At 41.0% G+C, this 26,481-nt stretch overlaps 1 protein-coding gene across 1 annotated transcript in view; it reads right to left on the bottom strand.

Moving 5' to 3' along the window:
• Positions 1-6,115: 6,115 nt before the first annotated feature.
• LOC114283398 (L-ascorbate oxidase) overlaps positions 6,116-26,481 on the bottom strand; it is a 37,813-nt gene continuing 17,447 nt past the window's right edge. Inside the window, exon 5 of the mRNA XM_028226198.2 lies at positions 6,116-7,301. Coding sequence (XP_028081999.2) covers positions 6,333-7,301 — 969 coding nt within the window. The 3' untranslated portion in view covers positions 6,116-6,332. The remainder of the gene's footprint in view (positions 7,302-26,481) is intronic.

The following is a 26,481-nucleotide window of genomic DNA, read 5'->3' as shown; positions in this document are numbered from 1 at the left end:
CCGGATTATCCATGATGGAGTTTAGGTTTTGTTGTGTTTATATGTGCATTCATTTCATATTGAGTAGTGCAATTCGACTCCTCGGCCATCATGCATCAATAAGCGTGATTGGTGGCACGAGGATCGAGGACTACACTCCCTGAAGGGTAGTCACGCATACATACGTGAAAATACTTTGCCATACCCCTTTCTTACTCTCTGTTACAGCAAATCAAGAGTCAACAACCTTTCGGAGTTTGGCACGCATCCCAAGAACCCAAGAACAATTACAAATAGAAGCAAACCGGGGCATCGCAAGGGATTCTCCGCACAAGGCAACCCGAGCATGCATCATTCATCATCCGAAGCAGCGTCGAGGCAGTCCCTAGCTTGCATGCTAGTTTACAGCTTACCTAGTTTAATTTGTTAATTAATTAGGATTTTGTAATTATTTGGACTGTAATTATTTGGGACTGTATATTATTTATTCGGACCCTCTGCGCGAGGGTAATGTTGTAATAAGTGTGCGTGTGTGTGATGTATATCTTCCAACCCCACGTCTTTCTCTCTTTTATTTACCCGCTTATGATGGTTAGATTAGGGCATGTTTCAATTAGCATAGAGTATGATAGCATGTTTGCATTCATTCATCTGTTTTGCATGCACCGGGCTCGGCTCATCATACTAACTGCATTGTGTTTTCAATTCCAAGTTGAATACATGTTAGCTGTAGCATTTCATATGCCATGTTTAGAATAGCCGAGCCTGCTATAGTTGCATTTTTGCATGTGTTGCATTAGGCATTTCTGTATAATTAGGATCATGCATGGATTTCTAATTAGCTTCTATTTTGGCTTGGAGTACTCGGTAAGTTTTATGATTTAGCATCCTTGCATGCGTATGAGTGACTGCCATGATAGCATGCTTACCATGAGGCTAATTGCTTATGTGATATATTTGCCTGAATGCCTATGGGTGAATGTTGGGTTATTTGAATTGGAACAATTCATCAAATGTGTGTTTCAAGCCCACTAGATAGTGACAAAATCATGTTTTTTCTAAGCCCACCCGAGGGTGGCAAATCCACGTCTTAGCCTACTTGCGAGTAGCACCATCAAAGCATTTTCAAACAAACAAACATGAAATGTTTTGTTCCAATTCAGGCGATCCAGTCTATACTTGTATGCTGTGCGCATCACATAGTAAATCTAGGCTAATAACCGGAATAAGAACACACAATGTTTTCAAAACTTGATATCATGGTTAGTAGAGGCCGATCTTTGATCGGGCGAGCGGGGGTGCTCACGAAGTGACCTTCCCCAATCGTACCCAAGTTCCCGAGCCGAGGCAACTTTGGTGATGACGGACACGTGGCCTTAGGCAACGAGTCTGGGTTTCCTAAATTTCCCAAAATAAAATATTTAGGTGACGACTCTGTATCTGGCAAAGCAGTCCATGTTTGGCACTTCTTTCAAAATCTGTTTTCTCAAAACGATTTGTCGGATTTGGACTCTTTGGTTCAGATTTAGAACCGTGACAATTTGAGAGTCCTGAGCTGTAGTGAATCCCAAATGAACAGAACGGGACTCATCCCTCCCGGGGTGTTCGGGGACGTCTACACCCCGACGTTCTTCAAACCAAAAGGCATGACTCGGTAGCAAAAAGTTCCCTTGGAGTAGTGAAAGAAGTGATCTCACGATAGGGGCCATGCATGGCAATATGATGATAACCGCGGTAGGCATCCAAGAAACTGAGCCTGTTATGTCCAGCCGTTAGATCCACCAATTGGTCTATTCTGGGCAGGAGAAAGCTGTCTTTAGGGCAAGCTCGGTTGACGGTCTTGTAATTGACGCAAACTCGCCACTTCTCATTCTTCTTGGGTACAACGACCGTGTTGGAAATCCACCGAGGGTAGTGCACTTCCTGAATAGCCCGTGCTTCAAGCAAGTTCTTCACCTCCTCTGCGACTACCTCGGCGTAATGCAGCGCCGATCTCCTTGCTCTCTGAATGACGGGCCTTGCACTGGGGAAAACATTTAGGTGATGACAAATAAAGCTCGGATCAATGCCGGGCATGTCGTAGGGCGACTATGCGAAGACCTCGATATTTGCCATCAAGAATTCTACCATCTCGATCATTTCTTGGGCGGTAAGGCTTGATCCGAGCAAAAAGTACTTGCTCGATCTTTCTGTGTCAATCCGCACTTCTACCAACTCCTTAATAGCTTTGTCCTCGACCTTGGCGCCCACGTCTTCAAGGACTCCCCGGTCTTCCGGTCCTTCAATCATTTGGACGAAGCCTTTGCCAGCTCGGCTCCCGTTCACTGCCACGAAGCATTGCTTCGACATGACTTGATTGCCCCAAACTTTTCCAATTTCCCCCATAGCCGAGGGGAATCTCATAACCTGATGGTAGGTCGACGCTACGGCCTGCTTCGCATGAAGCCATCCCCTACCGAGGATCAAGTTGTACGTAAACGCACTTGTAGTACCCAAAACTCCACCTGCTTGACCACAGATCCTGCTTTGACCGGCAAAATTATTTTCCCTAAAGGCCACTCCAGTTGCGAATTGAAACCAACTAGTGGCGAAGTTGCCGGAGCCAAGTTTGTATCTTGCAGTTTGAACGCGTCGTAGTATATGATCTCAACCGAGCTTCCCTGGTCAATCAAGATGCGCTTGACATCGAACTCTTTGACGCGGAGGGTAACCACTAAGGCGTCGTTGTGCGGCGTTTGAATGCGATCTAGGTCCCTTGTGGAGAAACTGATCACATCTTTCTCCTCGGTCTTCCCCCTCTTGATCGCGGCTGGACTGACAAAACTTCCTTCATCTGTTCCGCCTTCTTGATCATACTACGGAGCTCGCATACGCACGCCGGCTCCACTATGTCGTGGATCACATTAACAACTCCTTGAGGGGGCATCTCCAAGTTATCCGGTCCATGCAGATCAACCGAGCCAGGATGTGCGGCCTTAACACCCCCATCAATGTAAACGTCCAAGTGCCCGACTGCGACTAGCTCCTCCAAGTGTTGCTTCAAAGGTAAACAGTCCTCTGTCCGGTGTCCATGCTCCCGGTGAAATGTGCAGCGGTACCGCGGATTGCAGCCCTTTTGCGCATCGTCTAACTTAGCAGGAAACCGGACGTAATCCTCATTACGGATTTCACTAAGTATGCGATAGATTGGAATCTTAAAAACCGTAATGATGCCTGCCCGAGCTTTCAACCTTCTGTTTGCATCAGCTACATCACCGTGGGGGTATTCATCTCGGTCATTCCGACGACCCTTTCCCCGATTTCGACGATTTCCCCCTCGGTCAGATTCCTCGACGCGATCATTTGGACGGTTGGTCTCCTAGTCGACCGCGTGTACCTTACCAACCGACCTCTTGTCTGTTGCTACCAGAGTTGTCTTCGCGGTGGATGCTGCCGCATCATTTTCTACTCGGATGTGCTCGTTGATGCGCTACATTAATTGGCCCATGGATGTCGGCTGGATCATGGTGAGCGAGTCCCGCAACCTATGTCCGACCGGGAGACCGCCCTTATATTGAGTGATTGCCAGGTTGATCAGGCAATCCAAAATCTCATTGAAGGTTTCCCAGTATCTGGAGTTGTATGCCTTGAGTGTGTCGCTCGGCTCCATTTTAACACTGAGAAGGTGATCAACTTATTTCGGTGTTTTGGTATTGGTTTTGAAACGCACCACAAAGGCTTCCGCCAACTGCCGCCATCGTTCGATGCTTCCCTCAGGCAGCCTCTCGTACTATTTCAAGCCCAGTTCGCCCAAACTCGATGGGAAGATAAGGCACATAAGAGCATCATTCCGCCTATGTCCGGCCATGACCTGTCGAAAGTGGCTTACATGCATGTATGGATCGGTCTTTCCGTCGTACAGCGTAAACTTGGGCTGGTGAAACCCCGCGAGAAGCGGTGTTGTTTTTATCTCCAGGGAGAAGGGAGTCGTGCTCAGCCTCGCCAAATCTGTGTCTAGAAGGAGAGGCACAACTGGGCGGGGTGGTGGCATTATGACCTCTTCACTGGCATGACCCCCATAAGATAGCCGCTGGAACGCCGGCACACTTTGAGTCTCCTGCCGGCGAGCCCACTCCTTCAAGACTCCCCGCAAGTCCTCTGAGCGAGCGGAATAGGAATATCTCGACGTCGTCGCCAGACGTGAGGGTTGATAGGTACTATCTTGCGCGCTAGACTTCTCTACAGGCGCGTCGGATTCTCCAACCCTGTAGCTTCTGGTGATAGAAAGGAAGGGAGTGTGTCGCTGGCTCTGACTGCCTGAACGGCGTGGTTGGGTGCGCTCACTGTGGTCTCCTACTCCAGCAACACCCTTCCCACAGTTGGCGCCAATTGTACGGAGAGCAAATATTCGGTAATGTCCGTACTCCTTTCGTCCAAGCTCCTCGTCTGTCCGATTGACCTACGAACACAACGGTGGTGAGCTACCCGGCGGTGTGTGGCCGGAAAACCCCTCTGACGGTCAAGTTAGCACACACTCAGGGATAGAGAGAGAGAGTTGAGTGTTTTTTATTTATCTTACCAAAAAATGTTTTTTTTTTTAGCATGGGGGGCGCAGACACGTTTATATACTTTCTGCGCCCAAATCTGCTCCCATTAGTCTGTTGACACGTGGTGCTGCTCTCCCATCTGTCCGCACAAATCCTGCAATAACCACCTAACCAAACCGTCAGGCTATATTAGCGGAGCCCGGCAGACCGAAAGAACCACTTCGGCCTTTCACAATCGCGCTGCGCAGCGTACCTGAGTGCTCCACTCGCCGAGCTCCAAAACGACCGAGCTCGGTTGCATTCCGACAAAGCCGAGTTCAAGATAGGTCGAGTCGGTAAACCGAAGGCCTTCCTGCCGCGCTAAACGCGTGAACCGTGGAATCCAGAATGGCAGGCAATCATCTCGGCCGAGCAACTCATGTAGCTCGGTTTCTACATAGACAAGCCCAAGCTACCATGGCCCGAACATGTTCGGCCCCTCATTTTGCCCGGCCTTTACCATGGCCCATTCCAGCTCATAAATCTCCCTCTTAGGGAATAAATAGACAATTTAACTATAGTTTAGGGTATAAAGTGTAATAAAACCTAAAATTTATTGTGTTACAAAAGTATATAAGAAATTTATGATTTACAAAGTCGCCTTTTTAGTTGGTTTTTTCGAGTTGAGACTTTTTTAACTTGAGACTAAAAAGTTCGTTTGCAATTTTTTTTTTGAATTTTTTGACTTTTGTAAAAGAAAAAATAAAATAATTATAATTTAGATGTGACATTTTTTGTCTTATTGACTTATTTAGTCTATTTTATTTTTTGTGATTTTTTAGTCTCAACTGGGATAGAATAACCAAACGAAGCCAAACTTAAAAGGTACATTATAAAAAAAAAAATTATGATTTTTTTATTTATGAAATTTAAGAATATTTGTAGTATATGTAATGTCACATTGTGAGAAAATTGATGAATGATAAATTTATAATGTGTATTTCTAAAGTGAAAGTTATGAATTATTGTAAAATTATCTATTGATTCCATCATTGTCAATTCTTTTCTTTTTCCAAAAGTTAGACTAGTTGATATCAATTATCTCAGTTGATCGCCTCGCCTCATCATATGATCATTTTCAGTATCGATCGCGTTCATCATAGACAATTTTTCATATTTGGTAATAAGGTGAAATTTATTAAACAATAAAAAAAAATTCATATTTAGTAGCACGGTAAAATTTATTAAACAATAAAAATTGTTACAGATCACGAAAATATTTCATGAAAACCATCTTGAAGCTATGACCAAACAACCAACTAAACTACTGAAAAAGTTTAGAATCGACTGGCCAATTGATCAACAACTTCGAGATGATTTTCACAAATTTTTTTTTTTTATTTCTATACATTATTGTTAAACAAATAGAGTGCAGACACGTCTTGTGTCAACAATTCATCAGTTTATTAGTCAATTATCTTGTTTGTCAATAATTCAATTATAACATATCACATAATAAATAAAATAAGATAAAAATATAATTTATTAAAATGTTATTATCAAGTTTAACACTCCGCAAAGCCACATGGTCACATGCTTATCAAAAAGGTTTCAAAACAGAGACAAATAAATTTGACACGACAATAAGAAAAATTAAATAGAGAAAAACAAAGTAATGTTTGTCCCCATTTTATAATAGTAGACAGATAAATAGATAGATATAATTTCATAAACAAAAAACCCTTCATCGATCACTAAATTTTACTTTGTCCTCGTCTTCACCACATTGAACATCAACAAACAATACTTACTACTCTTAATAGTGCAATAACAAGTTACAACTTAGTCTCAATCATTCTTGTTGTTCAAGAACATCTTCCCTGTCAACCCACAAGTTAAGACCTCGTTTGGTATCTTCCCAAGCCGTCGGACACCTTCAGCAAACACAACCCCCATACCCATATGCAAATGAGGCTCTATATGACAATGAAAAGCCCACACTCCTGGATTATTCGCCACAAACCTCAGAGCGGTCCATCCGAATGGAAACACCACCGCGGTGTTCCTGTAAGGCGGGTTTTTCAAATTAAAGCTTTTTTCGTCATTCTCATTCGAAAACTTTCCCTCTCCGTATCCCAAAACCCAAAAATCATGGCCGTGTAAGTGCCACGGGTGGATTTCACTCGTGTTCACCGCCAATGCGTTGGCATTTTGAAGGATTATATCTACTGTGGTGTTGAAACTGAGCATGTAGACTCCACTCCCGTACGTTGAGTTTGGGTTTTGGGCTTGTTTCATGACATTATAGTTGCTTGGGAAGTTTGCCGGGGGGGTTTTATGATCGAAAGCGTTGTTTAGATTGTATTTTATCGAACCCAAGTAAGGCGTGGCAGGTAGGACTAAAGAGATGTTGTTGATGGCCCATTTGGTGTAACCATCGATGTAGTTTTGGGTGTTGAGGAGGATGATACGGCGGTGATGGGTGGTCGGAGGTGGATTAGGGTTTCCCATTAGGGCTAGGACTTTTTTGGTGAATAATTTGCTGTGGGTGTAGTTGTTCCATAGAGGAGCGACTGGTGGCGGTGATGGTGGAGGTTTTGAGGCAGACGTTGTGTTGTGATAGTTAAGTATTGTTAGTGCTTGAGTGGTGTTGGGTTTTCGACCTCTTACACTTACTGAAACCCAGTAGTTGTTGGAAGGGTTTTGATCGGTAGTGAATAGAACAGAGTAGCTCTCACCGGAGTAAATGTCCATATCATCCACCGCGAATGGTTGTAGGTAGTTTCCATCAGCTTCAACCAACACCATCTTGTGATTCTGCATAGAGACAAGAGAAAAGAAAAAATGTCAATCGCTCTTCATTTTCTATGGTGTTTCTCATGGATAACTTCACACATTCAGTTGAAAAGAAAGAGTAGTTTTGTTATTGTTGAATTGAAATTATCTACATGAATGTTATGGCATTACATTTAGCAAGTGATCTAGCTCAGGATCTTAATTTTGTGCACCAATAAAATTGAATTCTGTGATCTTCATATTATTTTTAAAAAATGGAAATATTAATTAATGACAGCTCACGTGGATGAAAATCACCAAGAATTTGTTTTTTTTCTAAGTTTTCTAAAGTGGTGTATTGTGTGGTTGAGATTTAATGCTGAAAAATTGATACGACTTGTCATTAAATCTCAACCACACAATGCACCACTCTAGGAAACTTTAAGAAAAAAAAACTCTAAAGGATCCTTGCTCGATGAAAACAGCTTCTTTGCCATGCACACTGTGCAGTTTGCCACTATGGCCCTACCTTGATAATTTGAATTATTCATTTTATAAAATTGATTGAATGGATTATTTATATTAAAAATCACATAAATCGAATGTAAAACTATTGATATTCAATTAATTTAATTTTTTATATGAATAATCTATTTGACGAGTTGTACAAAATAATTATTGAAATAAGCCTGAAATGGGCCTTAATGACCAAATTGCACACTAGGTTCCAAATTTCTAATTATTGTAAGTAATTATAATTAATCAAGTCAGTAAAAATAAGACTGAAACTCGTAGTTGGAATCCAACTTTTTTTATTTTTATTTTTTGTTAAATTGAAAGAAATCCACCCTTTGAAAAGGGATATAAAGTTATATTTTTTTTTGAACGATAAAAGAAATTTTTATTAATGAGAATATACAAAGTATAAGAAGAACATCAATAAAAAAAGGTTTAGAGTTAACACAAGTCACAAGCGTCAATTGGTGAGAAATGGATAGAAATGGATATAAAGTCATCCTTCAAACTCAATAGTGACTAGTTGGTTGACCAATTACTAATCAAAATAATAATAACACGGTGATCGCCAACCAACCCCTATTTAGAGAGTTGGAGGGGACCTTTTTATTTATTTTATTTTGAATCTGTAACTCACCTTTTTCTTTTTTTTTTACAAACTGCTTGAATTTGTAGCTTACGTTATATTTAGCTCAAGGCCAGCTATAAATATATATTAACGATTTGCACACATGAGGTGTGTGTAATTTAAAAAAAATAATAATAATATTATAAAAAAATAACCAAAAAAAATGCACATATAATATATGTTGTTCAAGTGATAAGAGACCATGAGTTTGAAACCGGTCCTCCTCTTTATATAATATTTACAAAAAAAACTCCAAATCTATGAATATTTTGAGAAAATCCAAAATATAAGACACACCCAATATATGAGATACATTTGTGTCAATAGCACCACCAGTTCTTCACTCTATAATAATATATATATATATATATAAATATGTATGGTAGATATAGACAAATATACATAAACAAAATTAAATTTATTTTAAAAAAAAATTATTCAATATTTTTAAGACATCACGAAACACGGGTAATATACCAACCACCATCTACTTTTTTATTTTTTATTTTTAAATTTTTTTTTTAATCTTAAAAAAATGATGCTCTGAGATATCATCACTGTATCCGTGAACCTAAACCCCGAGATAACCGGTTGTCAGCTTGATTTAACCAAATCCATAGGAAAGGACCCACCACCGAGGCACCAGAAAAGCTCAATCATACGCCACAGATGAACCTAGAATTTAATTGGAGTACAGAACGAGGTCTCCGCAGAGAGCCACTAGAATTACCCAATATTTCAGTCAAACTTGAGTCATACTTGTGGAGAAAGATACCTTCTTCACTAGGCCACCACCCTAGTGGTAACCACCATCTACTTTGCTCTCTTTTTTTTCATCTCAAATAATAAAATCATGAATGTCAACTAGGGATTTCAATTTGAACCCGGTCCGACGGGGACCCGCCCCCGACCCCGATTAGAATGGTTTTTTCCCGAAAAATACTCTCGACGGACCGGGAATGGTATTCAAAAATGAATCCCCGATAATTTTTGAGCCCGGGATGGTGATACATTCCCCAGCCCCGGCCCCGACCCCGGCTCATCCCCGTTTTTTCGAACTAAAATTGCTATTATACCCCTTTATATATATATATATATATAAACCAAATCCTCACACACAAACCTCACACTATCTCCTCTCTCTTTCTCTCCGTCACCGATTTTGACATCACTCACCGCCTCTTTCATCGCAACACTATCTCTATCCGTCCTCCGCTACAGGTCTGATGGATGATTTGGATTTCGCTTTGACCTAGACGACGTCATACGGCTTGAGCCGGCCAGTGTGCCAATTGACGTTCTTCAAATCTTCATATCACCATCAATGGTGTGCTTTACATCAAGATCATCAATCCGATCATCAATCTGATCCAACCTGGTGTAATCAAACACACTCTCTCTCTCTCTCTCTCTCTCTCTCTCTCTCTCTCTCTCTCTCTCTCTCTCTCTCTCTCTCTCTCTCTCTCAGATCTAATCTAATATGTGAGAACAACTTAGATCTATTTTTTTTTTTTTTTGTTAAGGTTTTCTTAGATCTAATATATATATATATATATATATATGTATGTATGTGTGTGTGTGTGATGAACAATTTCAGATGCCTGTTGTTAATAAACAATTTCAGATCTTTTTTTTTTTTTTTAAAGTTGTTGATGATTGTTGTTGCTGTTGTTGTTGTTGATGATGATGATGATGATGATGATAAAACATACTAAAAACAAATTAAGTTTTTTTATTATTCTTGTGTTGAACAAATTACAAAAAAAAAAATTTTAAAAAATAGATTGGTGATTTTTCGGGATCGAAGAAATCCAATCCCCCTTAGGAAGCGGGTGCGGGTGCGGGATGATGGCATCCCCACTGGGGATTGGGAGCGAAACGAAAATTTTTTTACCTTCAAGAAACGAAACAAGAAAGTGTAATCTCCGACGCCACTGTAATCCGTTGCCATTCCTAAGGTCAACCTTTTCATCAATCACATGCAAAGAAGCAGGCAGCACTGACAATGCCACGGGGTATCACAAATTCAACGAAGCAGGCAGCACTGACAACGCCACGGGGTCATGAAATAATTTCATCATATGACATGACTCAAGTCAAAACATGATCTATCACATGCTAGCAAAAGAAACAGAGTTGGTTATTTTGAGGGTTGTGGAGAATGATTGGTGGTACGTTTTTTATATAATTATTTAGATTTAATTTTTAGAGTCAAATTATAAGATTTTTTTTTTTTTTTTTTGTAATTTCCTAGTCTCGGCATGGGTGGAGGATTTGTCGAGATATGTATAAACAATTCGAACAACTCTTGTTGTTGGTGACTTTTCATGTTTATATTATTTCATTCAAGAAGTTAATTGGTATTTCATTCAAGAAGTTAATTGGTATTAAAATTGATAGGGAAAGTCAAATCTATAATTTTATACTAGATAATTAAAAAACATAAGCGAATATGATGTATTATAATTGATGAGTAACATCACCACGTAGTGTCTCATTAACACCAAATAATTTTTCTCACTTATTAGTGTGTGAGCTGTGTGTGCTAGTCAGTACCCTCTATGGGGCACCAATCCATGCACAACGGTGTACTGCCTTGGACGTGGTGGGGGTCGCTGTTGTGCGGTCTACTCGGCTTTTGTCTCATTTTTTTTTTGATAATTAATATTATTTATAATGTAAGATTCGTTAGAAAAAATTATTTATATTTTAATTAACCAAAAAAATCACATTATTGATGAGCACAAAAAAAAAATCTTGCATAACTAAGATACAACAACTCTAGTCAAGGCCATTGAATTTGAATGACTTTGTTTAGAGGGTGTTTGGTTTGCCCAGGTCTCATTTGATTTACGTTTGTGTTTTTTCATTTTTACTTCACTCTTAGCCATTGACTCCACATTTGATTAGTTTATTTTATGTTTCAACTTTGGTTGAGATATAACTTTCAAGTTATGATGTTTTTATATTGGCCTTTTGTGTCTTCTTAATATAATTTGTTTGTACATTTTGTATTGATATTTTACATCAATAAATTTTTATTCTGCAGATCAAAAAAAAAAAAAAAAAACTAATAATAAAAAATGAAAAGGCAAAAGAAGACCACTTTATTGATGAGAACCAAAGAAATCTTCCGTAACTAAGGCACAACATCAATAAAAAATGAAAAGGTAGGTGTGTGGATGATTTTCCGACCACACTATCAACTTAATATTCAGCGGGAAAACACTGACAGAATAGATGACACCTGGCTGACCTGCAACAGAAAGAGAAGATTTCGGCGGTGGTTCGTCCACCCGGGGGCACTCCAACGATCAAGTTAGTATATCTCTCAAATATAATCAATGGTGTTAATCTCACTATTTAGAATACAAATTGCGTACCTTAGACCCACAGGGGTGCCTCTCTTTTATAGCTAACTCAATCCTTGTCCCAACAGGAGCCTAGCTCAAATAGACTTAGGATTACTATTAATCTTGGACTCCCAGGAGGATTGGGATAAACTCCCTAAGAGTCTTATCCTTTCCCAACTGTAGTCTTCCCCCTTTCTAGGACTTTTATGCCTTATCCGCTTATCTCAGATTCCGATATCTTCGGAGGTAACCTCGACCTCGCCGAGATCACCTTGCCGTCATGACCAGGGCACGTGGCACCTCGGCTGACACGTCGGCGTCACCTTAGCCACGTGTTGGTACTCAGAAAATATATCCCCACAACTGCCCCCTAGGTTCTATTACCTCGGCATTTTGAAGTGATGGAACCTATATCATTCCTTCCTGCCAGTACATCAGCTTAGCCGAGATCATCATCATAGGCCGATATGTCTTTTAGAGATCAAGAATTCCAAGAGTTTCTTCACGCGTATGAGCTGTTATACATAACAACTCAACCGTTTTAGGCCACGTGCCTTCCCCTTACTGGATCGTACTTGTTACGCGTTCGTAAGTCGTCTCGTGCCTACATGCGTCGTCTAACGTATTAGCTGTTCCAGGTGCATTAATTGCCCTGCTTTTGCCACCGTTTCAATTTTTTGACAAAACTTGTTTCCCCCTTTCGTTTTTCTCACCTTACATTGTCTTTATTCAGAACTCTTTCTCTCTCTAGCTTCCTCTAATCCTCCATTTTTCCAAGCTCTGCAACTTGCTCCATCTATTTCTTCCGTCGAAGTTCTTGCCAATTTGTTCCGCTACCGCCGTTCTTCTGACTTCGGCGATCTCAAGCATCGGCTTCTTTTCTTTGCTAAGTCACCATTCCTCCTGGTTTTCAGTTCTTGTTGTGTTTTATGAAATTTTGCTTCATCATTAGTTGTCATTGTTGTTTTACTTGAATATTTGATTCACGGATCGTGTATCTGAGCATGTTTATTTCATATTTTTGCTCTTGGTCCTTGTCTTGAACACTCGCACTGTTCACGTACCTGTTGGTTTCTGCCACTGTACTTTGCCTGATACATTTGTGCAAACTTTTTGTCTTGATTTCTTGATGACTTCATCATCATTCTTGTTTCTGAAACGGATCCCTGTTTTTCTATTTTCCAGATTCGTCCCTTCAATCTTCATCTCCATAGTTTTAGGTTTGGGACATGTTTGTAAAACCCACAAATTGCTAGAAAAAACTGGAACGAACTCCTTCGAGATCCATACAAACCCTTACCATAGTACACTTTTAGGTTTTTAGCCGAGGTCATTTAAACCCTCAAAAATACTTCTTCCTGAAATCCGATACCTCTATTTAAGCCGACGTCATGGGTATGTGGGAACATAGGGTAAACACCCCGAAAAAATTAGAGTACTTTAGGCAGGAGTTCGAAATCCCGACTGATGTTCATCTGAGGTTGGCTGGAGAGGATGACTCTATCATCCTCGATGAAAACCTCATGTCTTTCCCAGTGGTTGCATTTATTGAGTGTGGACTTAGGTTTCCACTTGACCCATTTTTCCGTCAAATCTTTCATTTCTATAAGTTGAACCCAATGCAACTTGCCATCAACTCTTATCGAGTTATTAACGGTACCATAGCTTTAGCCAAACAAAAGAGTGCTAGGATTACTCTTGCCGATTTCTAGTACTGTTATACCATGTGTCGCCCGAAATCAAAAAAAGGCCACATCTATTACCTCAAACCGAGGTCCACTGAATACAAAATCATTGCCGACCTCCCTGACTCCCACAAGGGAGCAGGGGATGATTACTTCATCGTCTCGGGAAACTGGGAGTTTCAGCCAAACGATGACCTTCATCTTTATCCCCTTAGTCGAACAGTTTTCGGGGAAGGAGCTAGTAAGGGCCATCTTTCACAAATTTTCTTACTTTCTTGTATAAAGTTTTCAACATTCTGTTATAATGTTTATGTTGTTTTCTTCTTTGCAGTTCTTCCTCAGCCACTAAAGGGCTTCCATCAGTCTTTCTTTCCCAGCAAAGACTTAAAGAAACTACTGAATTTACTAGTTCACAAGCGAAAGACCCCTCTGCTTCTCAACTTTATCCCCACTTACAAGTCAGCTCTCCCCGACATCCCAAAAAAGAAGAAGAAAAGCCTTTCTCCACCTTCTACCACAACTTCACAAGTTGCGTCCACATCTCGGACAGACCAAGGATCAACCTCTGATCCAGCTGAGTAACCTTCAACCTCGGCTCCATACCTGATTCCGATATCCCAGCGCCGTCGCCGACGTCAAACAATTTTTCCCACCGAGATGGGCCACCAAAAGGCAGTTGCTAAGGATTTTTTGGCAATTATCCCTGATTCAGTTGATACCCAATCTACGCCAACTTAACCTCCAAAGCCAAAGCAAAAAAGGGTGAAGAAGGCTCAACCAAAGGCAAAGGTGACTCAGGTTAACACTGAGGATACATTGCCAATTTCAAAATTGGCTCCAAGTGAGAAAACCACCTCCATCCCCGAGAAGAGATCTGCTGAAACACATCCTGCCGAATCTGCCAGATCAAAGAGGCCGAGGTCATCTACTGCAACCACCTCGGAGTCCTCAAAGCACGAGGCCCCCTGGGCACCCCAAATCACTATGGAAGATAAGCCCGTTATGGCCAGCGATAACGCCGATGACATCAATGTCGGCGTTGCCCTCAGCACCGCTTTGCTTCTTCCCGGCGATCTCGATCGAAGCGTCGAGTTGAGTGAGTATGAGAACAATGCTCTGATGCTTCAGCGTTCTGTTCAAGTAAGTGCCTCTATTTGGTTCTTTTTCTTTCTTTTTAGTACTTAGAAAATTTCCTAATACCTTTTGTTTTGTTCACTTTCAGGCCATCCAGCATGCTCATTCCTTCTCAATTCAATCTTTCGAGAACCGTGAGAAGCTGGCCGAGAAGAAGAGGGAGGTCTCCACTCTTCAGAAGACTAATAAGAACTTGCAATCAAAGATGAAGACCCTTGAAGATCAAGCTAAGAATGCTATCAAGGCTCAGCAAGACGCCGAAGAAAAAGCAGGTGCTGCTGAGGCGATAAACAAAGTTCTTCAAGCCCAGCTGAAAGAGGCCGAGGACAAGATGGTCGAGGCCCAAAAGGAGCTTCAAGACGCTCTGGTCACCAAAGAGGCCGAAGTCAAGGCCGCCGATGAGAAGGGCTATAACGAAGGGGTGGCCGATGTCACGGCGGACTACGAGAAACAAGTGAAGCAGGCATGCAACAAGGGTTTCACCCTTGGTTAGATGTCTCTTCTAAAAAAGCTTGATGTCCCTGAGGACTCACCCCTCAGGAACGCCGATGCCATTCCTCTTCCATTCCCACCAACTCCAAACCAATCCGCCGACGACGACTTTGAGTCCGAGGATGAGGAGGTTTTGGTAAGGAAGTTCAAAGACGTTGCTGGGGTCAAGTCTCCTCCTCAAAATGAGCAAGTCCTGGACTTGACTCAAGATGAGAGGATGAGGAAGTTGCCAAGGATGCTGCTCCAGAGAAAGCGTCATCGGACATGCCCCCTGCCGATAAGAGCCTAGATGAAACCCTTCAGGAAATTGATGCTGAACTTGCGGCTGAGAAGGTTGCCGAGATGTCTTCTCAGTAGTCCTCCGAGGTCCAAACCCAGCCTGTTGTTGAAGACTCTTAATTTTGATGTTATTTTCTTACATCTTTTGTACTTTTGCTTTTCTTCTTTTGGGAACAATTGTAAGCTTTTGGCCAACGTGCCTTTTTTGAATATTAATACAACTTTCCTTCTCTGAATGCTTGTATCTTTGTCTTTTCTTTACTTCTTTTGCATGATTCTATACTTAGAATATTTTTTGTATCTTTAATATGTACTTCAATCTTTGTGTAACCTTCTTGGGGTGACACACCTCGGTCATACAAACTTGGTTTAATTTTAACTTGTAAACTTTTCTCAAGTTTCAACAAGTATCATCATCTCGGTTTAACTCTAACTTGTAAACTTTTCTCAAGTTTCAACAAGTATCATCATCTCGATTTAACTCTAACTAACAAGTATCATCATCTCGGTTTAACTCTAACTTGTAAACTTTTCTCAAGCTTCAACAAGTGTTAAACATCATATCGGTTTAACTTCAACTTGTAAACTTTTCTCAAGTTTCAACAAGTGTTAAACATCATATTGGTTTAACTTCAACTTGTAAACTTTTCTCAGGTTTCAACAAGTGTTAAACATCATATCGTCTCTCAGCCCCCCAATGTGAACCTCAGTTCCACTTGGGTTCTCATTATCCATGTATTCAAGAAATATCGGAAAGTATCTAAGAAATGTAGAAGAATTCTGTTGAAATTTTATTCATTATGTCGGCAAGAAACAAGGAAAATCTAATGATAAAAGAATTTTATATTACAAGTGTTCCAAGGCCTTGGCAATTCTTTGCCCTCATTATCTTCAAGCCGATATGCCCCATTGCCGAATACCGAAGTGATTCTGTAAGGTCCTTCCCAGTTTGGGCCAAGCTTGCTCTCCTTGGGATCCTTCTTGTTGCCGACGACTTTTCTCAAGACTAGGTCGCCAACTTGGAACTCCGTTGGGTTAACTTTTTTATTGTAAGCTCTAGTAAGTTGCTGCCGGTATGCTGCCAGCTGAATTGCAGCTCTTTCTCTTCTTTCTTCTAGTAGGTCCAGATCTCGGGCTAAGAGTACATCATTAGTCCCGTTCTCTACTCCCTGGGTTCTGATCCCAAGGATGTCGACCTCCAGCAGAATGACAGCTTCTGTGCCATAGGCCATGGCAAAGGGAGATTCCCCCGTTGATCTTCTCGGCATAGTTCGATATGCCCAGAGCACACTTGGTAGTTCATCCACCCACTTTTCCTTCGCTGCCTGCAGCCTCTTCTTTATCCCATCCAAGATAACTTTGTTGGATGCTTCTGCATGTCCATTGCTCTGAGGAAAACTTGGGGTTGAAAAGTAGTTCTTGATCTTGAACTTTCCGCGAAGCTCTTGATTAGCTTGCTGTCAAATTGTGTTCCATTGTCAGCAACTATTGCCCTCAGAATTCCAAATCTGGTGATAATGTTCCTCCGTAAGAAGTTCTTCACGTCTACATCTTGGATCTTGGCTAGGGGCTCAGCTTCTATCTATTTGGTGAAGTAATCTGTTACTACCAGTAGGTACTTCCTTTGTCCAGTTGCTTGGGGCAGTTGCCCAACGAGGTCCATGCCCTACTGGGCAAACAGCCAAGGACTGGATACTGGGTTTAGGTCTGCTGCTGGCTGGTGTATCAGTGGTGTAAACCTTTGGCACTTTTCACACTTCTTGACATAGGCTTCTGCGTCCTTTTGCATGTAGGGCCATCAATACCCCTGGGTAATGGCCCTATGGGCTAGTGATCTGCCCCCGGTATGACTTCCATAGATTCCTTCATGTATTTCATATAAAAAATCTTCAACTTGTAAAGGATGTACACATCTCAAAAGGGGTCCAGTGAAGGATCTTCTATAGAGATGTCCTTCCGCTGTCAAAATGAATCTTGCCGACTTCAATCTGATCTTGTGTGCCTCCTTGTGGTCGTCTGGCAGCTTTCCTTCTTTCAGGAATGTAATAATTGCATCCTTCCAGCTTGGTCCCCTGTCCACACACATCGCTTCGTGCTCTGTGGTCAGTGGTTCGATGCTCGGGCCCGACAAGTAATCAACCATTATGGTCCTTGCTTTTCCAAGTGGTACCGCACTAGCTAAGTTGGCCAACGCATCGGCGTGGCTGTTATTATCTCGGCTTACCTGAAGAAGTCGGCAGTTCTGAAACAAGGCTGACAACCTGATGACCTCCTTTATGTAGGCCGACATTCGTTCATCTCGGGCAGCAAACTCGCCCGTTGTCTGGTTAACTATTAGTTGTGAATCATAAAAAACTATTACCTCATCTACTTGTACTGCTGCTGCCAGCTTCAGCCCTATAATGAGTGCTTCGTATTCTACTTCATTGTTTGAGGCCTTGAACTCCAAACGAATCGATTGTTCTATTATCTGCCCATCTAGAGATATCAAAACTACTCCTACCCCCGCTCCCTGTCGGTTGGAACTCCCATCAACGAACAGTCGAAAGGAGTCACCGATGTAAATGCTGTAGGGTCTGAGTTTTTCTTCTTTCTTTTGTTCTTTCACCTTTACCTGGGCTTCTCCTTACTTGTTTGGACATCATTCATCTTGGCTCAACGGAGCCCGATGTACGATGGATTCTGGCGTAAACTCGACCATGAAGTCAGCCAGAACTTGGCCTTTGATTGCTGCTCTGGGTCTGTACTCCAGGTCATACTAGCCCAGGGCAACTGCCCATCTGGCTATTCTTCCTGTCAAGTCTCCTTGTTGTAGCAAGGACTTCAAGAGGTATTCAGTTAGCACCACAATTTTAAGGGCCTGGAAGTAATGGTTCAGCTTCTTTGAAGCCATTACCAAAGCCAATGCCAATTTCTTTAAGGGTAGATACCTTGTTTCTGCATCAGCCAAGGTTTTGCTTACATAGTAAACAGCCCTTTGCTCTCCTTTTTCTTCTCGGATTACCACTGCGCTCACTGCGTGTTCTGAAACAGCTAAGTACAGGAACAGTTTCTCCACAGGTTCTGGATTTGAAAGAACTGGAGCTGTGGTCAAGTACTTCTTCAGGTCGGCCAAAGCGGCTTCACACTCCTCGGTCCATAGGAAGTCCGTGACTTTCTTCACTAAGTTAAAGAAAGGTTTGCATTTGTCTAAACTTCTACTGATGAACCTATTCAGGGTTGCGGCCCTTCCAGTTAACATTTGCACCTGTTTTGCTGACGTCGGGCTCTTCAAATCCATGATGGCCTTGATCTGATCAGGGTTGGCCTCTTTGCCCCTTCTAGTCACCAGGTATCCCAAAAACTTACCAGATCCTACTCCAAATACACACTTTGCTGCATTGAGTTGGAGCCGATATGTCTTAAGGATGTCAAAGACTGCTTTTAGGTCAGCCAGATGACCTTCAGGTTCCTTGGTCTTTATGACCATGTCGTCAATGTACACTTCTACTGTTCCGTCAATCAGGTATTTGAACATCTTGGTTACCAATCTTTGGTAAGTTGTTCCTGTGTTTTTCAACCCGAAAGGCATCACTTTGTAGCAGTACAGTCCTTTGGGGGTGATAAACGCAGTCTTCTCTTTATATGGGGGGTACATGGCTATCTGATGGTACCCCATGTATGCATCCAGGAAGCTCATCCTCCCATGCCCCGAAGTGGCGTCTACCAGCTGGTCAATCTTGGGTAGAGGAAAGCTGTCTTTGGGACAGACTTTGTTTAAACTAGTAAAGTCTACACAGACCCTCCATTTACCATTCTTCTTCTTCACCACTACTGTGTTCGATAGCCATGTCAAGTAATTTACCTCTCGAATGGCCCTGGCCTCGAGAAATTTGGCTGCTTCTTCTTCCACTGCTTCGACGTGTACCAACGTCGGTCTTCTTACTCGTTGAATTACAGGTTTGGCCGACCTGTCAACGTTCAGCTTATGGCAAGTGACCTCGGGGTTAATGCCTGGCATTTCGTAAGGTGTCCACGCGAACACCTCAATGTTTGTTCTCAAAAAAGCTTCTAATTCTTTTTCCTCTTCTTCGGCTAAGCCCGAGCCGAGAAGAAAGAAGCGTTCTTCATCCCTTTCCTGGACGAGGATTTTCTTCAGTGCTTCTTCACTCCTCTCGGCTGGCTCCTTGCCAACATCTTCTAGGACCTCCACGTCCTCGTCTTCGATCTCTGCCTTTTCTGGTTCTTGAATGCTGCAGGTGGATTTCATTGCTACCATGGAGCAATTTTTTACCTGCAACTGATCTCCGTTGACCTCTTCAATCCCATGCTCTGTTGGGAACCGCAATAGTTGATGCAGTGTTGAGGGAACAGCCCCCATTGCATGCAACCATGGCCTTCCTAAGATGATGTTGTAAGGAGAGGGTGTGTCGATTACGGTGAACTCTGTTGTTATCTTCCTAGTGTCTGCCGCACCTCTAAGCTGGTTGTTCCCAGTGGCCATGTCGGCGTTCCATTGAACCCGATCTTTGGGCTATTGGATTGCTCCATATCGTCTGGGTGAAGGCCGAGCTCCTTGTAACATCGAACGTACATGATGTCGCAAGAGCTGCCTTGGTCAATCAGGATGCGTTTTACTTGGCACTCCCCAACCTGGAGGGATACTACCAAGGCGTCATTATGCGGATGCTGCACCATCTCAAGGTTGGCTTCTGAAAAGGACACTACTGGTCCTTAGCACTCCTCTGTCCGATGTCTCTTCTTCCCGACTTGGTAGACATGTTGCAGGTGCTTCACCTTCAGCGAGCCATTTCCTTTCTCTTGCTTTATCTCCTTAGTCCCCGACGTGTCCTCTTCGGCTCTGGCATCCTTCTCGATTCTCACCATGAGCTCTTCCATACTTTTTGACAATGTCTTTGCCAAAGACTTTCGTAGTGGACAGTTGTCTTTCAGGCTGTTCTTGAAAGATACGACCGCCACCTCTTGATTGTATTCGGGTATTCGGCTGAACACCTCATAGTATCTTTTTGCATAGGCCCTAAGGCCTTCATCCTTGTTGATCTTCAGAGCCATCAATGCATCCACCCTTAATGGCTGCAACTTGTTTGTCACGAACCTGGCCACAAACATCTCGGCCAGGCCTTCCCAAGTTTTCACACTTCCCTTTGGTAGTTTATGGAACCAATCTGATGCAATCTCCCCGAAGGATGAGGGGAACACTTTGCAGAGCAACGGCTCATTCCCACTTTACAATGCCATTAAGTTCAAATATAATCCAACGTGGAAGTTGGGGTCTGACTTACCATCGTATATTTGGAACCTCGGCATACTGAATCTCTTCGGCGCCTCAAACCTGTCCAATTCCACCGAGAATGTTGTCATCGGCTTATCTGGGGAGGTTACCTCGGCGTTGACGTTCTGTTGCTTCCTCTTGAGGTAATCTCTTAAGTCCTCCTTTGTCCGCCCAGGAGCTCGGCTATCTCCTGCTCTCAGTCTTTTTGGTGCACTACTTTCAGCTTCGTGGTGAGTCCTTTTCGACCCTTCTTCATGAGTTGTGTCGAAGCATAGTGCCTGCCCCTGAACATGCCGATGTCCTTTGGGATCTGCCTCCTTCGTGCAATGCGTCCTCCGTGATTCTTCTCTTCTTGACTCTCTTCGTCCGACTTCCCTAGAAGGTCGGTGAGAGTATCTTTCGCTCCCGTTGTGCTGAGGGGCTACGGGGATCGTTTTCTACCCTCCCTTCTGGGCATTGGCCGCTAGAATCGGCGTGTCATCCAGCGGGAACGGTGCCTGCATGACGTTATTTTGCATCATGAAATTAACGACCGACTGCAGGTCTGCCAATTTGTTTGCCATCTCTTTTACCTCTTCGTCCCTCCGCAGGCACCTATCCTTCCATACTTGGAAGTCGTCCTTGTTATAGTATCCACTTCGATCTGGTTTCTTTGGTGCGTCGCCAGTCTAGCCGACGTCTTTTACTCCGTGATTCTGGTCACGAGTTTCTGTGTTACATTCGTCTCCTGTGATATCAAGGTCGATAAGTCTCCCACTCCCAGCAGGAGTGTCGTCCCTAATCTTTTCCTTCTGTCCGTTACTGGCCATCTATTCTCATTTCTTTCCCACAAACGGCGCCAAATTATGTGGGTGATTTTCCGACCACACTGCCAACTTAGTATTCAGCGGGAGAACACTGGCAGAATAGATGACACCTGGCTGACTTGCAACAGAAAGAGAAGATTTCGGTGGTGGTTCGTCCACCCGAGGGCACTCCGACGATCAAGTCAGTATATCTCTCAAAGATAATCAATAGTGTTAATCTCACTATTCAGAATACAAATTGCGTACCTTAGACCCACAGGGGTGCCTTTCTTTTATAGCTAACTCAATCCTTGTCGCAACAGGAGCCTAGCTCTAATGGACTTAGGATTACTATTAATCTTGGACTCCCAGTAGGATTGGGATAAACTCCCTAAGAGTCTTATCATTTCCCAACTGAAGTCTTCCCCCTTTCTAGGACTCTTGTGCCTTATCCGCTTATCTCGGATTCCGATATCTTCGGAGGTAACATCGGCCTCGCCGAGATCACCTCGGCGTCATGACCAGGACACATGGCACATCGGCTGACACGTCGGCATCACCTTAACCACGTATTAGTACTCAAAAAATATGTCCCCACAGCAAATGTAAAACGCATCAAACTAACCTGTCTCATTCGAAGATGACACAAAAATGAAAACCCAATCATTTTTTTAAGAAAATCAAATTGATTGAACCCACATGATCGTATCCTAATTGTCTTTTAAAAAATAAATAATTTGTTATCAAAATCATATTATGATTTTAAATATTTAATTAACTTAATTTTTTTAATAAATTACTTATTCAAAAAAATTTACAATAAAAACAATTCAAATCATCAATCCCCGACACTAAACCCATCATCCACTGGGCCCTAATTCCTTCACAACACTTCACTAAAGCCACCATGTCCGTGTGACTTTTTTACCCATGCTCCAGCTTGTCAACTACTCATAATTATATATACGGGAAAAAAAAAATTAATAACACAAAAATCACTCATATAATTATATCTATATATATATACTTAAATTTTTGTAAGTTTCACCTCTGAATTAATGGCTAATCTCAAAATGAAATTTATTTTTACTTATTTATTTTATTATTTAATATGTCAATTTAATTATCAGATTGTATTGAGATACATAATATTAATGATGGAATCCATTATACTTATGTTGACAAGTTAAATGATTATTAGTCCATAGCCTTGGGACCTAGTAGCATAGAAACAACTGGTGTTAGCAAGAAAAATTTTAGGGGTTCAATTATAGTCAAGAGTTAATTTAATAACTAATAATTAATTTTCATTAATTAAAAAATAATAATAATAAGGTTTATTTTAAAATTCATTATATTTGTCAAAACGTTATCATAAAAAATGCTAATTTCTCTTTCTATTGTTTTATACATCTTTTTTATAAAAAAAATTAAAAAAAATTAATTTCCAAAACAACCGTATGATATAAAAATATGATATGAGTAAAAAAAAAGATTTTTGAATCGGTAGCGTGCCATCACAAATAGTATATTTGTCAACGGAAAAAGTTTTTGCGACGGCGCTGCGACAGCAACTCAAGGGACGAAAATGGTCAGGTCGCAAAAGGTTTTGAGTGGGCAAGATGCCGACACAAAAAGTTTCAATTTTTTGAGACGGTAAGTTTTGTTGGAAAAAATGGTTTTTTGGTGACTTTAATTAAATATTAAAGTGGGTCCCAACCATCTATTGTGTTGGGTCCAAGTGGGTCTAAATACTTTGCAATGAGATCTTTACACCACAAATAGTATAGCCAAAATCATTGAAAATTGAATGAAAAATTGCCCCATGAAGTTAGCTTTATAAAAGAGTTAATGGGATTTGTAACTTCTGTCTTTGTTGTAGAGTTTAATAGTGCATTAATAGGGTTTATAACTCCTGTCTTTATTGCAAAGGTTAATGATGCATTAGTAACCAGCCATAAAGGCTGGAGGTTTCTCCTCTCTCCCTTATACATGTATAAATTGAGACCCTCCTGTCAAGTCTCCAACACATAAATTGTTTCTTTCATTCTTTAGTCAGTTTGCCAGAAAGTTCCTATTGTGAGAGAGTGCTGCCACTGTTTTTGTTCGCTAAGCTAGACAGAGAGTGCTTCTGCCGTAGCTGGTTTTTGACCGTCGTATCCTGGGAGACAGACGCCGGAATTCCTTAAGCACTCGACCCGTGAGGCGACGAAATCTGTTTTAAGGAAACTGCTACCATGCAGGCTTCGATTTGGTTTCTTTATCATTTTATTGTTTGTGTATTTATGTTAAAATTTAGTTGCAATTATCAGCATATGTTCTTGGTATATAATTTTGATTTCTTCATAAATCTATTTAATTAATTTCGCAATTTGAACAACAAGCTTAAAATAGATTTCGATATATATATATTTTTTTTCTATGAAATTGATCGAATAGATTTATATAGACACTTGTATAATATTACTAAGAACTGTTGCGGAATTGCTCCCTATTTCAATGATTGTAAATTATGCAATGTGATTCTCTAATTACTTAGTTTAATTAAAATACTCTATCATAATTTGTATACTTAATTGTATTAATCGGATCTTATTTTATGAGTATGGTTCATCATTCCCCTTCTATGGTTTGCATGAATTTTAAGGTTATAAAATATAATTTATGGATTTTGCAATTTTGACATGCTAATTCTATTTTAGGTTTTAATTTGTTACATGCTTATTATTTTCTAGACTAGATTATGATTTAATCTTTAGAATTTTTTGCATGTTAATTGTTAAATGGTTATATACTTGAAGTGCTTGGTTATTAGTTTATTACATATAAACAATTCAAATTATTTACATAAACTGCATGCTACTTATTTGGTTTCATCCTATTTGACTAATGTTGCATATGTATATTTTGATTTTGCATGCTTCTAGCTTTACTATCTAATTTGCATGTGAAATTGCTTCTAGTTTTCTAGAGTTATGCACATAAGTTATCTCCATATTTATTATTTAATAATTCTTATATAATTTTTAAGATTTGTAATGTGTGGTTTTATTTCCATGAATAGTGTATGATTTAATTAGATGAATTAAAGCTTGAATTAAGTGTAGTTCTTTGGAGTTATAAAATTTGTGTAACTTGCCTATATTTATTTACATGGTTATTGTGAATTAAATTCTTATATAATTTATGGCAATTAATTTTTAATTTAATGTAGAAGTTATAAGGTTTTGTAACTTGTACAGTATCTTAATTCCTTAGTTATTTTGCTATTCTATGATTTGCTAGAAGGTTAAATAATATTTGATTGTATGTACAATTGCTTTAGATTAGTTGCTTTATATTATGTTGTCGTTTGCTACTAACTCTCTTTGTAGGCATACCTAAGCGTGGAAAGGCTTTTGGACTAAAGAGAATCCTTATGGATTGGCTATTTTATTTAAATGTTTAAAGCATGTTTACTTGAGATATAGTTAGTTTGTTTACCAATTTGTAGTAGCAAGTTTTATTTACTTATATCGTTATAGCAATTATTTTACATTGCTTGTAAAAGTTTTGGACCTTGGTTTGTTTTAACCTAGTTCATCCCTAAGAAAATTTAATTCTTAAAATTGTTTATCACGGACTAGGAGCCAACATGCTCTTAAAAGTTTTGTCAAAAGATTAACTGGGTTTTAAGTGGGACTGATGTGACCTATCCAGTATTCCTAGGAACTTTCTTGACCATGTTCGATTCTAGGTTTTTGTGGTGAGACTAATTTTGAATTAACTTTTCATCTAAGGCATTTTCTAAGGGTTAAGTTTAATTTCTGGAACACAGAAGTGATATTCTGGTGTAATTTTCAAAAATGACAACTATCACTGATGCTGCTGCTACTGCTAATGTTGGTGGCGATCTGAACCCCGGGGCAACTGGGTTGTCAACCCCTACTGTTGTGACCTCTGTGGTCAACCCTAGCGTTACTTCAGCTGTTCCGGGAGGACCGCTTAGTCACCATGAGCGCCCAGAAAAGTTTACTGGGGAAAACTTTAAGAGATGGCAGCAGAAGATACTGTTTTACTTGACCACGCTAAACCTTGCAAAGGTTCTGAGCGAGGATCCTCTAGCCGTGGCAGAGAATGAGCCTGATAGGCAGAAAGTCATGGCGCTTGACACATGGAAGCAGACAGACTATCTTTGCCGGAACTATGTGTTTCATAACTTGGCAGACTCACTCTATAGTGTGTTTTGTTCCAAGAGCTCAGCAAAAGAGTTATGGGAATCTCTGGACAAAAAGTACAAGACTAAGGATGCCGGGGCAAAGAAATTTGTGGTTGGCCGGTTCCTTGATTTTAAAATGATAGATTCAAAAACTGTGATGAGCCAAGTCCAAGAGTTTCAAGTGATCTTGCATGAAATTCATGCTGAGGGGATGCCTTTGAACAAGTCATTCCAAGTTGCTGTGATCATTGAGAAACTTCCCAATGGTTGGAAGGATTTCAAGAAGTACTTGAAGCACAGGCGCAAGGAAATGTCAGTTGAAGAGTTGGTTGTCCGACTCCGGATTGAGGAGGATAATAGAAAGAAATGAGGAAGTACCTCCTCAGTAAAAGCCAATGTCATTGAGCATGGAAAATCTTCTGAGATAAGAAAGAAGCCCCCTGTAAACAAGGGCTAAGTTGGGGCCTAGAGGTGGTGTTGCAAAGAAGCCGGCTTACAAGCCACCGAAACCAAGTTATCGGTTCTTTGGGAAGTGTTATAACTGTGGTAGCGAGGGGCATCAGGCTAGTGACTGCCGCAAAGACTAAACATCATGCTCATATGGCAGATTTATAAGAGCACTCTAATGAGGAGGATGATATGCACTTGTCTGCCGTTGTCTCTGAGGTAAATCTGGCGGGTTCAAACCCAAGAGAATGGTGAATTGATACTGGGGCTACACGCCACATCTGCTCCGAGAAGAAGCTATTTGCAACTTTCGAGCCGGTTACAAACGGTGAGAAGTTGTTTATGGGAAACTCTGCTACCTTGATTGTTGAGGGGAAAGGAAAGGTGGTCCTGAAGTTGACGTTAGGAAAGGAGCTAACCTTGAACGAAGTCC

This window comes from Camellia sinensis, unplaced genomic scaffold (assembly GCF_055761805.1).
Source record: "Camellia sinensis isolate YWXY unplaced genomic scaffold, ASM5576180v1 Unanchor1, whole genome shotgun sequence".
NCBI classification, from domain to species: Eukaryota; Viridiplantae; Streptophyta; class Magnoliopsida; order Ericales; family Theaceae; genus Camellia; species Camellia sinensis.
The sequence above is the reverse complement of the archived record's forward strand: the minus strand, read 5'-3'. Positions and strand labels throughout refer to the sequence as shown.